This window comes from Zeus faber (genome assembly GCF_960531495.2).
Source record: "Zeus faber genome assembly, chromosome: 18".
Classification (NCBI taxonomy): domain Eukaryota; kingdom Metazoa; phylum Chordata; class Actinopteri; order Zeiformes; family Zeidae; genus Zeus; species Zeus faber.
Window position 1 is genome coordinate 6512114 of NC_137210.1, and position 14248 is coordinate 6526361.

At 43.5% G+C, this 14248-nt stretch overlaps 1 protein-coding gene across 3 annotated transcripts in view; it reads right to left on the reverse strand.

Annotated features, from left to right (window-relative positions):
- Window positions 1–12887, reverse strand: part of gypc (glycophorin C (Gerbich blood group)) — a 35715-nt gene extending 22828 nt beyond the window's left edge. For all 3 annotated transcript variants that reach the window (XM_080019100.1, XM_080019101.1, XM_080019099.1), the window contains exons 1-2: window positions 12584–12887; window positions 6486–6612 (exon numbers count right to left, since the gene is read on the reverse strand). In XM_080019100.1, coding sequence (XP_079875226.1) covers window positions 6486–6564 — 79 coding nt within the window. In that variant the 5' untranslated portion in view covers window positions 6565–6612; window positions 12584–12887. The remainder of the gene's footprint in view (window positions 1–6485; window positions 6613–12583) is intronic.
- Window positions 12888–14248: the final 1361 nt, after the last annotated feature.

The window sequence follows — 14248 nt, forward strand, 5'->3', positions numbered from 1 at the left end:
CCACAAGCTTGCAGAACGGCAATGAAAGTCGGGACAAACTTTTAAATGAGGCCTTGTAGATAAGCAACTGGATTCTTTGCCTGAACTGCCTCAACTGTATATCGCCTGAAATTTGTTCCGAAATTGATTTTGGTAAGGTGAAATCAGTGAAAGTTTATGGAGCAAAACAAAGGAACCCGGAAGTGAACCTCAAACCCCATTGGCTCACAGAACTAAGGGCCTTGGCTGCTCATTTACTGTTAAAGCTACACACACAGAAACGGCCCATTTAGTGGTCCAAAGATTTGTACCATGTGAAATTAAAGGATTTTTTGGTTTACCAACGGTTTCAAAAAGTTATTTGATTGAATCATTATAAGTCATTATAACAGGAAAATCGGCGTAATCGGCGACAGAAATATTTTTTTTCAGACACTGCATCCTGTTTCTGATGTTCTACTGAGGCATCTTGATCAGACAACATGCACAGTGGACGTGCACACACCTGAAGACACAAGACACTGAGACACAAGGGTGTCTACTTTACTTCTATTTTACCTCTACATCCCTGTACTCTACTGCTCTCCTCTTCTACCACAACTCTACGTCCCTCTACTCTATTCTCCTCTCCTTTACTTCTGCTCTACTTTACCTCTACTCTATTGCGGCTCCCTCTAATCTACTCTACCTCGACCACCCTCTACTCTACCTCTACTCTACTACTCTCTCTACTCACTTCTACTCTATCCCTCCCTCTACTCTACCGCTACCGTGCTCTACCTCTTCCTCCCACTATGTCCCTCTTTTCTTCCTTTACTCTACTCTACCTCTATTCTACTCTATCACGATGGTACCTCTGCCTCCCTCAACTCTACCTCCCTTTACCTCTGTGGCCCTGTTCCTCTTCCTCCCTCTATCATCTATCTTCTACTCTACCATCCTCTCACTCTACACTCTTACTCCACTCTCTCTACTCTACCTGGACTTGACCGTACCTCTACCTCTCTCAACGCTACCTCTATGCTCCCTACCTCCCTCTACTCTGTCCACCTCCCTGTACTCTATCTCCCTATACTCCACTTCTAGTCTACGTCTTCTGCACCTCACTCTACCCTACCCTTCCTCTGCTTAACCTCCCTCTATACTACTCTACTGTACTCTATTCTTCTCTACTCTACCTCTACTTTACTCTACTCTACCCTACATTGACTTTACCACCCTCTACTGCCTCTACTCTACTCTACTCTACCTCTAGTTTACCTACCTCTACTGTACTCTATTGGACCCTACCTCTACCTTACCTCCCTTTCTTTACTGTACTGTACTGTACTGTCCTGTACTGTAATGTACTGTACTGTTCTCTACTATACTATAGTATTCTATACTCTCTATTCTATACTCTGGGGCGCTGTTGGCACCGTGCTCCGGTGGGTTATCTCCCAAATAGGAGCCTTTCTGTGTGGAGTTTGCATGTTCTCCCCGTGCTCACATGGGGTTTCCTCCACCTCACGTCAGTAAGGACCCCCACCAAAAACATGCACCCATCATCATCTGACCAGCAATGGACATTTATCACCAGGTCCCCGGGCGCGTCCACGTATGCTGCCCACTGCTCCTGGCTGTGCCCCCGGAGGAAGGACAAGCCAGGATGGGTCAAAAGCAGAGAATCCATTTCACCAGCCACCATCAAAAGCATGTGCATGTGTGTGTGTGTGCAAGCATGTGTTGTAGTGTGGTGTGTTGCGTGATGAATAAAGACTGTTTCTTCTTCTTCTTCTTCTACTCTACTCTACCTCCTGATACTCTACTCTACCCTCCCTTTCTGTACTGTACTGTACTGTACTCTACCTCCACTAAATCGGGAATTATGTCATGAAGACACAATACAATATATATATTTTTTTCTGTTAATTTTTTTGTCTCATTGGTATCAATATGTGACATGAACTCATGTGACTGTGTCCCAAAAGGGGAAATTGTGGCGCCATTGCAACCACGGCCAACCAACCGTGTGAATTTACTGTGGCTAATTGCCGGTTTTGAACAGAGGTCAGTGTAAAAGCGTGAAACTTATGGGCCGGCTCCCTGGGTAACAAGCCCCCTCCGGCTCCACTTCCCACCCCACCCCGGCCCTCATTGCACGGGGCACGTGCTGCCAGGTGAAGGGGCGGCCCCCGGATCAGCACGAGGGAAAGGATAAGGAGCGCAGGCGTCTCAAAGGGGTTACCGCAAATCTTCCCCCCCCACCTCTTATCTCCTCCGCAGGGCTGGAGGATGAAGTGTGTTGTGTGTGTGTGTGTGTGTGTGTGTGTGTGTGTGTGTGTGTGTGTGTGTGTGTGTGTATATGTATGCCTGTGTGTACATGTATGCGTGTGTGGATGTACGGGGGGTTTCTCTAAGGGTGGAGGGGGGGGCAAGATAAACAGACACCAGACATCTATGGTGTGGCACTTTCTCTCCCGCTCAAACACATCTTCCCTGAGACGCTTCATTTTTCTCACCCTCCACCCCCGTCCTCCCACACTCCTTCCTTTTCATCCTTTTCATCCTACTGGTGGTGGAGGAGAAAATACCTCCAAAGCCCACAGCTTGCGACAGCATGCACGCTCCCCGTTCCAGTGTGGCTAAGTGGAGAGGGACAGGAGGGGGGTCGCAGGTGGTGGTGTCCCCTTCCCATCCAACTGTTATTTCAGTTATTTCCTTTTTCCCCCCTGACCAATTTCCGGGGCGTCCTGCTTGCCCCGCCCCCCCACCACCTGCCATATCTTCATTCTGTCACTCCTCTGTCCTCCTTTCTCCCTTTCGTCGCTCTTCCTCCTCCCGGCTCCTCATGTCCCTGTCACCACCTGACCCCCCCCCCCCCCCCCCCCCTGAGCTCCACTCCCTCCACCCCTCCCTCCCTCCCTCCCTCCCTCCCTCCCTTTCTATCTGCCTCTGTCTCCTTCCCTCAACCTTCTTCTCACTCTCATTCTCTGGCACACTAATTCTCTCTCTCTCTCTCTCCCTCTGTCTCACTATACCTGCTGGACTGTTTCAAGCAAAACACTGACACTGAGAGAAGGGTAGAGATAACGAGAGAGGCAGAGAGGGAGGGAGAGAGAGAGAGAGAGAGAGAGAGAGAGAGAGAGAGAGAGAGAGAGAGAGAGAGAGAGAGAGAGAAATGGGGGAGAATCTTTACCTGCCTGCCTCCACACATCTCAGTGAGGCGTCCCTCGCCTGGCAACCGGGAGAGAGAGAGGGGTCAGCGCTGCTGTCATCTCATCTCCAAATGTTCATGCTAAAAATGGGGGGGGGGGGGGTCTCCATGGTGTCCCTTCTCCCAGAGACGCCGCCGCGCCTCAGCTGCCAGAACTCGCGTCTCGTCGAAAAGGCCAGGGGAGGGGGGTCATTGTTTTTCAAAAGGAAGGATGCGGCCGACGTCTCTCAGTTTTATTTTCCCCTCGGCAACGTCCCGCGGATATTGTCACGGGAAATCGAATGCCGGGGCCATGTTATATACGGCTAATGACGCGGAGGAGGGCTCTTTAATTGAATCCAGAGACTGACAGGGAGTCCTCACAGTGCAAACACAACATCGCAGGCGGAGGACTTTGACATCCTGTGCACAGCCAGACCCAGAACCGTAATTTCCATTTCGCCGCATTTATGAACAGTTGCACAGATGTCCTGACAAAGGGAATGAAAAAAAAAACAATTGCCTAACCACCCGCGCGCATACACACACACACACACACACACACACACACACACACATACATATGTTTCTGTGAAAGTTGGCCTTTAAGCAGCATCCCACCTTTTACCCCAACACATCATTACCTCGGACTCCCTTTTAGACGAACACAACGGAATGTACAACCGTGTAGACGGGCCATTCTTGACATGAACTGCACCATCTAAGCACAATTTTCTTGTGTTAACATTTACACTTAGCTATTTACCAGATGCATTTTTCCAAAACAAGTTACGACCGATGTCAGTCGTGATCAAACTGACCGTACAATGCCTGAATGCTCAGCGAGGCTTCGATGAGGAGTAAGTTAAGGCTTTGTGCGGGCCAGAGGAGGGGAAGAAAATGGGAAGAGGGCTTGGCTCAGAGGAAACAAACTGAAGACTAGGGACAGGGTAAACGGTTTGAAGGCCCTTTTGAGGTGGCAGTGTTGGAGTAAAGACCACGCGAGGTGAGACACTTTAATGTGGAACAATGCCAGAACAATGATGTCCAATTCAATCCTCAATTCTCAAAAAAAATGAGAAAGTCTCCCTGTTACTCACAGGGCTTTTTTTGTTTCATTCAATTAGGAAACCGAGGAAAATAAATACATAATAAGTGTGTCTTCAATAAAAACTCTCTGTTTTTGCTTTGTTTGGAGTAAAGGGAAACGGGACGCACAGGACGCACAGCGGAGCAGAGATCACTCTGATCATGCAGCGGTGCGGAGATCGAATGGGCCCTCCCCAATTCTGCTTTATTTAGTCTTGTTTTTATATGAACTCGATTATTGTTGGCCTCCATGGGCTCCCCTAGTGGCTGGGCCCCAGCAAGCTTTCCCCTACGCCCCCCGCACCCCGTTATGGGCATCCCTGTGTATATGTTCATATTTATATATTATATATATATATATATATATATATATATATATATACAGTATATATGTGTACATTCCTACCCTGATTCTGTTTTTAAATCTGAAAACTTGTACAGAATTTGAACAGTACCAAATCATTTAGACACGGTCAGCAAAAACATTGTGTGGTATTTTTTTCATCACTGAGAACATTCATGATACATCCAACCTCTGCAGGTAATGACTATTTACATTTTCATAACCGCAGCAACATCGTTCAGACAGAGACCAGTACCTGCAGGTATACTGGGCACTGATTGTCAAATGTCAATTAAAGCCCAAATCAAATTTCCAGCTCGGCGGCAAATGAGCAGTCCGGCTAGGATGGTGGGGTTTTTAATTCCTGCTCAGTCACTGCTTTTGCGCAGTGGAGGTTCAAGACTCAATCTTCATTGGATTCTGACAGCTTGCCCCTCACACCAAGAATTCGCATGAGCGAAATCGGAAATTATTTCAGGTTTGGGGGACAAACTTTTACTTGTAATACGATTTTAGAGCCCTCTGTACGTAATTGAATGGACGCTGAGAATTCTTTGACGGCCTCATTTCCTTCCCTGTAAAACAAAAGGGCTTTGACATGGGCGCGAGTAGAGACTGGCGAGCGGGTAGAAAAGCTCATCCTTTGCTCATCCTTTAAAGCTCATGTGCCTTACAAGAACCGATAATTTGCCTCTTAGTGAAAAGAGAATTATAATTCATTTTCCCTTCTTCCCTCTCCAATATGGAGTTTAAAAATAAATCACTGCATAAGGACGGAATGTGTTGTGTGTACGTTCAGCAGGCGCCAATTAGATTGGCTCTGGTCCATCATAGCAATGTAGTTAAGCTTTTATAATATCATTACTATCAAATGCTCTGTAGAAGATTAATGTGCAGAGTGGAACTTAAAAACAAACAGTTGGGGATGTAGGACACTGGTGGAAATTGGTGTAATACTGTGAGAAAATGGCGGGAAAAGCACCAGACAGAGCTCTGGTGAAGACCTGGTTCCCTTTGGCAGATCTATCTGATCTGTTTGGTCTGGCGGCCAAACAGTTGCTTCACGATTTACCCACCCGGGTAAATCGGGTAATATGTGCTTATTTTGTGGATATTACACTGTAACAACAATGTAATGATACAGTTACTGAATCAGAATCAGAATCAGAAATACTTTAATAATCCCAGGGGGAAATTACTTCAAGAGAGAGACGGTTATTGAAATTTCTAATTCTAATTACATACATACATGACAAACTCCATGTACATGAAAATGTACAAGGCAGAATAAACATTCTTCTGATTCTGATTCTATTTTGGCTAAAATCCAGGCATCGTTTAAATAAAAGCACTTTACTTGCGTGGGGATGGGACTACGCAGTTGTGCGGGCCAGAGAGAGTCAATAAAACAGACAGTCCTCCTTGCCTTGTCGCCACTTGGTTATTTTCTACTCTTACTCTTAGGTGACACGCGACACCCATTCCACTGCCGACCTCGTCAGGCCACTCGTGAAAACAGCGTAAACTGCCTCCTCCTCCTCTTCTTCTTCTTTTTTTCCACTATCTTTTTTTACCCCCGGCCAGCCAGCTGCTCCAAATATCTCTGGTCCATATTCATACGTTTCTCTCTCCCACTGCCACTCTCTCGCTCTTTCTGCAACGTCTCTCACTGCCAAACAAGGTCGGCTGCCAGGCACGCTGCCGGTGGTGGCGTGCGCGCCTCCCCCCAGAGCAGCGTCCTGCTTCCCTCATCCCACCGGCGCAGCGCACCCCCTCCCACCCCATCCCATCCCAAACCCCCCCCCCCCCCCCACTGACTTTGGAGTCAGCGTTTCTGAATGTCAAACATAACTCGCTGTAAAAAAAAAAGATTAATTATTTGGACTCGGGGATACTCACGGGTCGGGGCGGGACTCCACGCCCAGGGACGTGTTGATGTTTGGGTTTGGGTTGGCGTCGAAGAGTGGGTGTCGTCCATTCCGGATGATGGGGGTGGGGGGGGTGGGGTCGAGGGTTGGTGGAACAGCTGATAAAATGAAAGACAGAGAGAGACAGAGAGAGAGAGGGAGAGAGGGGGAGAGAGAGAGAGTGAGTGAGAAATAGGACGGTAGGTGCAGCGAACGGTCCACTGGTGATGGTGGGGAAGAATTTACAGCCGCCTGACTGGGAGGGAGAGGAGGGATAGTGATGAGAGGGAGAGAGAGAGCGGGAGAGGGAAAGAGAGAGGGAGGGGTGGGGGGATTCCCAAAGGAGAGTCCAGCTACAGCACGAGGCCTCTTGTTAGACGCTTCAACAGGTGAAGGAAATGAGAGGAAGTGGCTTGTTGATCAGCCCGTGACCATTTCTGTATGTACACGGGTCCGCTTCGCCGTATATATGTATACACTACATTTCCAAATCAACATCAGGTTTCAGCATCGATTGAAATGTCCATGGTTCAAAAACACAAGAAAACATTCACTGTGACTATCAGCGACTTGATAATGTATAGCATACCTTAGACTGTAATAACTTAGTAAGTACATTATGAATTACTTATCATTTATACCTAGACTAATAATTTATTGTTATTATGTTCTGTATATATAATAGGTAAATTTGTACATATATTTGGCTTTTTTTATTTTTTATTCTAATAATAATTTTCAACAAATTCCTGGTATGAGTTAGGGTTAGTTAAAATCATTCGGAATAAACTCATTCTGATGCTGATTCTAATGGTCATTATACGTATGCAATTTTATATATCAACATAGAACTATAAGAAATTTAAAGAATATTAAATTTAGCTATATTAAATATAATTATAAAAATGTTAATATTCAATTAAAACCATTTATTTCAAAACTAAAATTGATTGAGAGGAAGAAGCCAATCGATGAAAATCGATGTAAAATGTTCTTTCCCATCATTCAAGGTCATTAGTCTGCAACAAATATGAGAGTTTATTCCAGATCGCTAATGGCTGTTCTGCTGTCTTGTTTTGTCGCTCAAATCTTGGTTTTAGTCAAGTCAGGCGATCAAACAAAAAAGAAAAACGGAAAAAAAAAACCCCCAAAAGATTCAAGATTCAAGATTTTTTATTTGTCACATACATATACATACTTCCATACATATATGCAGTGAAATGTAATAACAGCAGTGATGCTGCCTGTGAAAGTCGGCGCGTTGGTGCTGTCGGGTTGCCAGTTCAGTTCCCAGAGTTCAGTTATGGTGGCAATGTTGCGGTGCGAGGCAATGCAGTTCATACCTGGCAACCCCCAACTCACTTGACTCACATCTAATAATCACTGTTACCAGTGGATGGATAATAGGTACCTGTTAGTTAGTGAGTTAGTTTGTGAGTTAGTGAGTTAGTTAGTTAGTTAAAGAGTAGTATTTTTACTCATCCTAAAGATGCAAGATGTCTCAGTTAAATAACTCATCTTTTGAGATTCTGGAAGGATTCTGTATTTTTCCTTATTTCACAGGAGCTAGGCTAGATGATCCCCTCTGTAACCATGCTTGCTCTAACACAGTTCGCATGCAGCCAGTCGCTCCGTCTGTACTGGACACAGAGGGATGAAATGAAGACTTCCCATCTGCAGCTGGCAGCATATTTCATCGGTCAAATTTTACGCATTGCTGCACAAACTGTACAACTATTAATTTAAAAAAAGCTATATTATATTTTAGATGCCATATTTGACTTATTATTTTATGTTTTATATATATTATATGTTTTATGTTATATTCCTATATAGTTAATCGAATTTCGATTTTGTTTCCTTATTGTTCTATTTGACATTTATGTTTCTTGCTTTTCTATGCACCAAACACCAAGATAAATTCTTTGTATGTGTAAACTTACTTGGCAATAAAGATGATTCTGATTCTGAAAAATTATAAAAATTGGTACTGATCTTCTTGTCTGAATCTTGGCGAGACACCCCCCTCCAAATCTGGACAATCCCTTTGAGAATATGAGATACAAATTCAAATTCATTGATTGATGCTTTCGGTCTCATGAGCAGACACATTACTAGAAAAGACAAACGATTCTGTGCTGCATTAGGCGATAACTTGGTTCCTTTATTGTTTTTGCTTGGAACCCTATTCGTGAACCTCGCCCTTCATTTAACAAAATTTAATTTGACTGTCTCTTTTGTGATTGTACTAAATTGCTTCCATTCGCTCCAAAATCTAAATGAATAACAATGACTGAGTGAATTATGACGAATTGCTTGTCGAGTCTGTTGTAATTACCACACTTCATTAGACAATTTGAGATAGAAAATGGACAGAAATATACTTTCTTTTATAAACCTTTATAAAGAAATGTACTTAAATATGCTATACGAGAGCGTGTTTGACCTCGGGTGGAATGAGAGTGTTCATTAAGCCCGTCCTCCATGGATCCCCTGGGGGCCCGTTAACATATGCAGCCCCACTGACGAGGGCATATTTTCCAGTAAACCGCAGGAAAAGGAAGTTTGGGCTCCGACCGAGAATTGAAGCAACGTTCTTATCGCGGCCGGGCAGTTGCACGTGAACTTGTGGGTGGTAAATAACAACAGGCTTCCTGTCGAGAATCACCACCATCCTGGCCCTCTTCCTGACCTCTGTGACAGGAAAAAGGAAAGACAGCGCTCTCTTTCATGCCCCTTGAGGTCGACAGAAAGGTAACTAAGGTAAATAATAATAATAACAAAATAAATAATTAATAGACACTTGTTTTACTAATTTGACACCAAAAATTATACAAAAGTAACAATCAATTATAGAAAACAGAAACTAAAAAGACAAATAATACCCAAAAAATGAAATCGAAATAATTGCAAAAGCAAAACAAATTATTTTAGAATGTTTTACTAATTCTTCTTATTTTTTTATTATTATTATGATTGTGATGATTATTATGATGATGATGATTGTGATGATTATTATGATGATGATTATTATGATGATGATTTTTATGATGATTGTGATGATGATGATTGTGATGATGATTGTGATGATGATGATTGTGATGATTATTGTGATTGTTGTGATGATTATTGTGATGATGATTATTGTGATGATGATTATTGTGATTAATGTGATGATTATTGTGATGATTATTGTGATTATTGTGATTATTGTGATGATGATGATGATGATGATGATCATGGTGATGATGATGATGATTATTATTATTATTAGATGTCCAGCCTGAAGTGAAGTTGGATTCGGGGCAGTTCACACATTTTGTGGTCCAAGTTTGAGCCACATTAATCTCTATTTGGAGAAGGAATTTTTGAAAAATCATTGCATCTACCGGAAGTAGCTGAATGTTGGCGGAGCGGGGTGGGCTGGGGTAATTGAGCCAGCTGGGGTGGTGGAGCAGGGCGCTTTGTGTGTGTGCGGTGACTAACCTGTAACCCATGCATTGCTGCCTGCAGCTATATGTATTATTATTATTATTATTATTATTATTATTATTATTATTATTATTATTGTTAATATGAATAATAATAAAAAGTATAATAATAAGCATTTATTATAAATACATATATATTATTATACACTTATTATATATATATTATACACTTTTTTGCTAATCTAACACCAAAGTGGACATAAAAGAAAAAATCAAATTCGATAGAAAACAGAAACCAAAAGGACAAAAAACATGTATAAATATATGTATAAAAAATATATAAATATAAATCAAATAATAGCAGAAAAATAAACGAAATAATAATGATTTAAAAAACGATTACTAATTCTTGTCTGCACGTCAATTGTACTTTGCATATGAGGTATGACATTATTTTGTAAATTCCGTTATATAAACTATTGTGAGGAGTAATAACAATTGAAATTCATTCACTGAGGAATGATAGTGATCCTTCAGGAATATTAAAGATTCAAATCTGAAAATAAGTTAAATATTTACTTGTTTTCTTTAAATTGTTAGTATCTTATTACCTTCTACTGATCTTAAATCACTTTGGGTTGCATGTTGTGTATGAGAGGTGCTATACAAATATAGGTTATTAATATTATTATTATTATTATTATTATTATTATTATTATTACTATTATTATTATTATTATTATTATTGGAGTGGCAGTGCATTGTGGTCCTGAATAACTTGTTTAGAAAAAAAACATCAGTTTAGTCTACAATTAACTGCAAAACCAATCCTAAAGGAGAAAAATAAAGCTCTGACAGCTGTGTTCTCTCGTGATTCATTGCATTCACAGTTCATCACATAATGCGTTCAATGTAGCGATGAAAGGTTTGGCTCTTTTTTCAGATTCGGCTCTCGAAAAGCCAGTTGGTAGAAAGAGTCGTTACATTTTTCCACTCCTCAGTTGAACTGAATCGAACGAGTTGGACCGAAGCTGAATTCAGTTAAGTTGAGTGACGAACGACAAACAAGTTGTGAATGGAGCTCTCACAGGAATCATTATATTCTGTCCCAATTATTTATTTTGATGGAATGCAAAGCCTAAATCTGTGTAACGGCAAAAGTCCACCGGGTGCGTTGGCACAGTGTACGGGCGTGACGCTGCAGCGTGGCTTTTCACCCGCTCCACCGGCTACGTGATGAAGAATTCCAGACGCGTCGTAGAGAGGGGAGGAGTATTGAAAACAACAGCAATTTCAATATATTTTCAACATATTACATTCATTACTGTGACGCTTGGCAGGGTCACCCAGACAAACACAACTGGAGGAGTCTCAGACAGAACCTCCATGCAAAGCTGAAGCTGCTTTTATTGCCTACCCCGAGGCTACAACTAGGGTTGAGGTGTCCAGGCGGAAAATCACCCCCTGGGATGGCCATGTTTCTTTATATTACGGACTTCTCTTCAGACACTCTCTCTCCTTCCACTAGAAGGAGAGAGACACTCTCGCTCGCCTCACTTCCCTTTCTCCTCTCCTTCCACACTATCTTGGACACCTCCCCTCCAATCAGATCAATTTATGCACATTATTACAACCCACCAATGAACTTGAACCCCCGTCTCCCTCCCCAGTCATACACACACAGACACGGTGTGTTTGTTCTTTGTATTCAAAACGGGTCTTGATCAATAAGCAAATCCGAAAGCTGCTCTAGGTCTCTGGTACAATATGAGCTTATATAGAACACATTAAAAGTAACTGTACTCATTTCAAAATATTTCTCTGTAGTTTTACCTAATTTTTCTATGGAAAAGACCTGTGTAGCCGTGCGCAGTTGAAAAAAAATAGTACAAAAACAGAGAATTTAATAGCAAGCGTGCCTACCACATGCCGCACCATGCCCCTAAGCTGCAGCAACGCTTCTGGTGGACTTCTGCCGTTAGTCACATTCGATATGAATTAAACCAAATACCGACACCTTGTTTTTGCGTTGGACTTTTAATTTAGGCATCAGTCAATATTTTGAAGATTTGTGCTCTCCATGTCACTGAAATGATTTATTTGCGGCAATTTAATCATGTGTTAGTCTTGCATCGATAACTATTATGAGCCCATAATAATAACCACAGTTCAATGAGTTTGTGTCATTTTGTGATATATTTTTTAAGTGAGTCAAATAATCATGCTTTTGCCGGAGTGACTCCCGACTCTCGAGTCATTTAAAAGATTTGTTCACCATGAACAAATTGTTTGCAAGTCTTGCATCGCTAGTTTAACGCACTGCGAAGACAATCGAGGCGCAGACGTCAATAAAAAGACCAGCTTCTCAACTCTCCACCCCAATATCTACACGTTATGAGCGTCATGCTTGGATTGAGTCCTTTGTTTGTTGGTTTGTTTGTTCGATGGCCTATTGTCGGATTTCCAAAGAAAAAAAACAACAAAAAACAACAAAGTTGCCACTGAACGCTCCCCCGCCGAACACCGCCTTCGCGCTTCGAGCCATATTTATAAAAAGACTCGAGAGGGGTCGGCCCACGTTGGAGGCGGTCGAGGAGCCGTCTGTGTATTACATTCGCAACACGGAGCGGATGTGGCACCCGCGGGAGGAAAGACTCACCGCCGGCTTTTTTTCCCAGAGCTTCAGCAGCTGCGCCGCTGCACCGATGCACCGTTTTCCAGTTTTCCTGTTTTTTTTTTCCTTTTCACTTTCTCTTCCCCTTCTTGCTCTCGCTCGCTGCCCCGTCTCGTTCTGTTCAAAGGAGGTTAGAAAAAGTGGATCCTCCTTATCTCACTCCAGTTAGACGGGGATGGGGACGGGGTGTGGGGGTGTGGGGGAAACTAACCGTTTAACACGCTTAACAGAGCCGCACGTAAAGTAGTTTTTCCTTTTTGGCTAAAACCTCAAATTTCCACCCCCCGTTCTGTTTCTGTTCCGATCCCAGCAGTGGCCCAGCAACACGCCAAGGCCCCTCCCAGCCACAGGACAGCCGGGGCAAATAATCCACAGCTGTTGCAAAGGCCGGATTTCACTTCATAGTTTGAAGAGGAGAAGGGAGGGGAGGGGGCAAGAAGATGGAGGTGGGCAGTGTGTGTGTGTGTGTGTGTGTGTGTGTGTGTGTGTGTGTGTGTGTGTGTGTGTGTGTGTGTGTGTGTGTGTGTGTGTGTGTGTGTGTGTGTGTGTGTTTGTTGGACGAGCAGGGCCTCTCGCCAAAGTTTCTCATGGGTCGTCAGCTGTCCGCACTCAGGGTCGTAAAATCATTTCATTAGCCTCTGTCCGACCCCCAGGACACAGTGGAACGTGTCGCTAATATTTGAATGCGACCTGTCATAAAAGTGTCGCCACTGCGTCCTCTTAAGGGGGGCTAATAGGAACGCTAAAGTGAGAGTGGATGGAAGCGACGCAGAAATGAAACAAACAAACAAACAAACTGCACCGCGAACGGTCAGATATTAATAGATCGCGTTATGAAGCCACCGGTGGAGTTGGCATCCCCCTTTGGAAATGACCGGAAGGCTCATTTCGCAGTAAAACACGCGGCTCAAGGGTGCTCGAAAACAGAGAACAAGGGACTGCATCCATGTGGCGGAAATATCTCCGAAAGTTCATCCTCATTATGTATACTTCCATCTAACGCATGGCAGCCAGGTACATTACTGTTTATGACGTCCTGCAAAATGACTATGAATAGCAAGCTGCGTCGTCCGTTCTTCAACGTAGGCTAGCGCGTCCCATGTCCCGTGTGCTCCCCACCCCCTCCGTTCTCCAAACATCTTTCTCAAATTTACCCAAGTCGCCCCTCATTGGCGATGGCGCGCCAGATCAAATTTGCGCTCAGGAAGGGATCCACTGTTGCGATAGCCAAAACTGCAAACACTCGGAAAACTTTAAGTGTGCGGATGCCGTAAATGGCAGATAAATAACCCCATCATCGTGACCACCATCATCATCGTCACTGGCGTTGACTGTTTAGCACCAATCAACTCTTGAGGTGATAAAACCAACACAAAACGCTGACATTCACCGGCTCGATAACAAAAAAGGACGGAGGTTATCGTCGTGGGCATAAGGCGCTTTAGTATCCCTTTATGAGTGCAGATGGCACATGGCTGCCTGATACAGTTAGCAACTGAATGCCATCGCCATGGAGACCGGAAACAACATAGGAGAGGCATAAGTGTCAGCTCAGAATTTTGACCTCATACCAAAACACTTCAAGGATGCCGGTAATTAGATAAGCAGCCGCATACAGTGATAGTAAACCAAGCCGATTAGGGGGTTTAA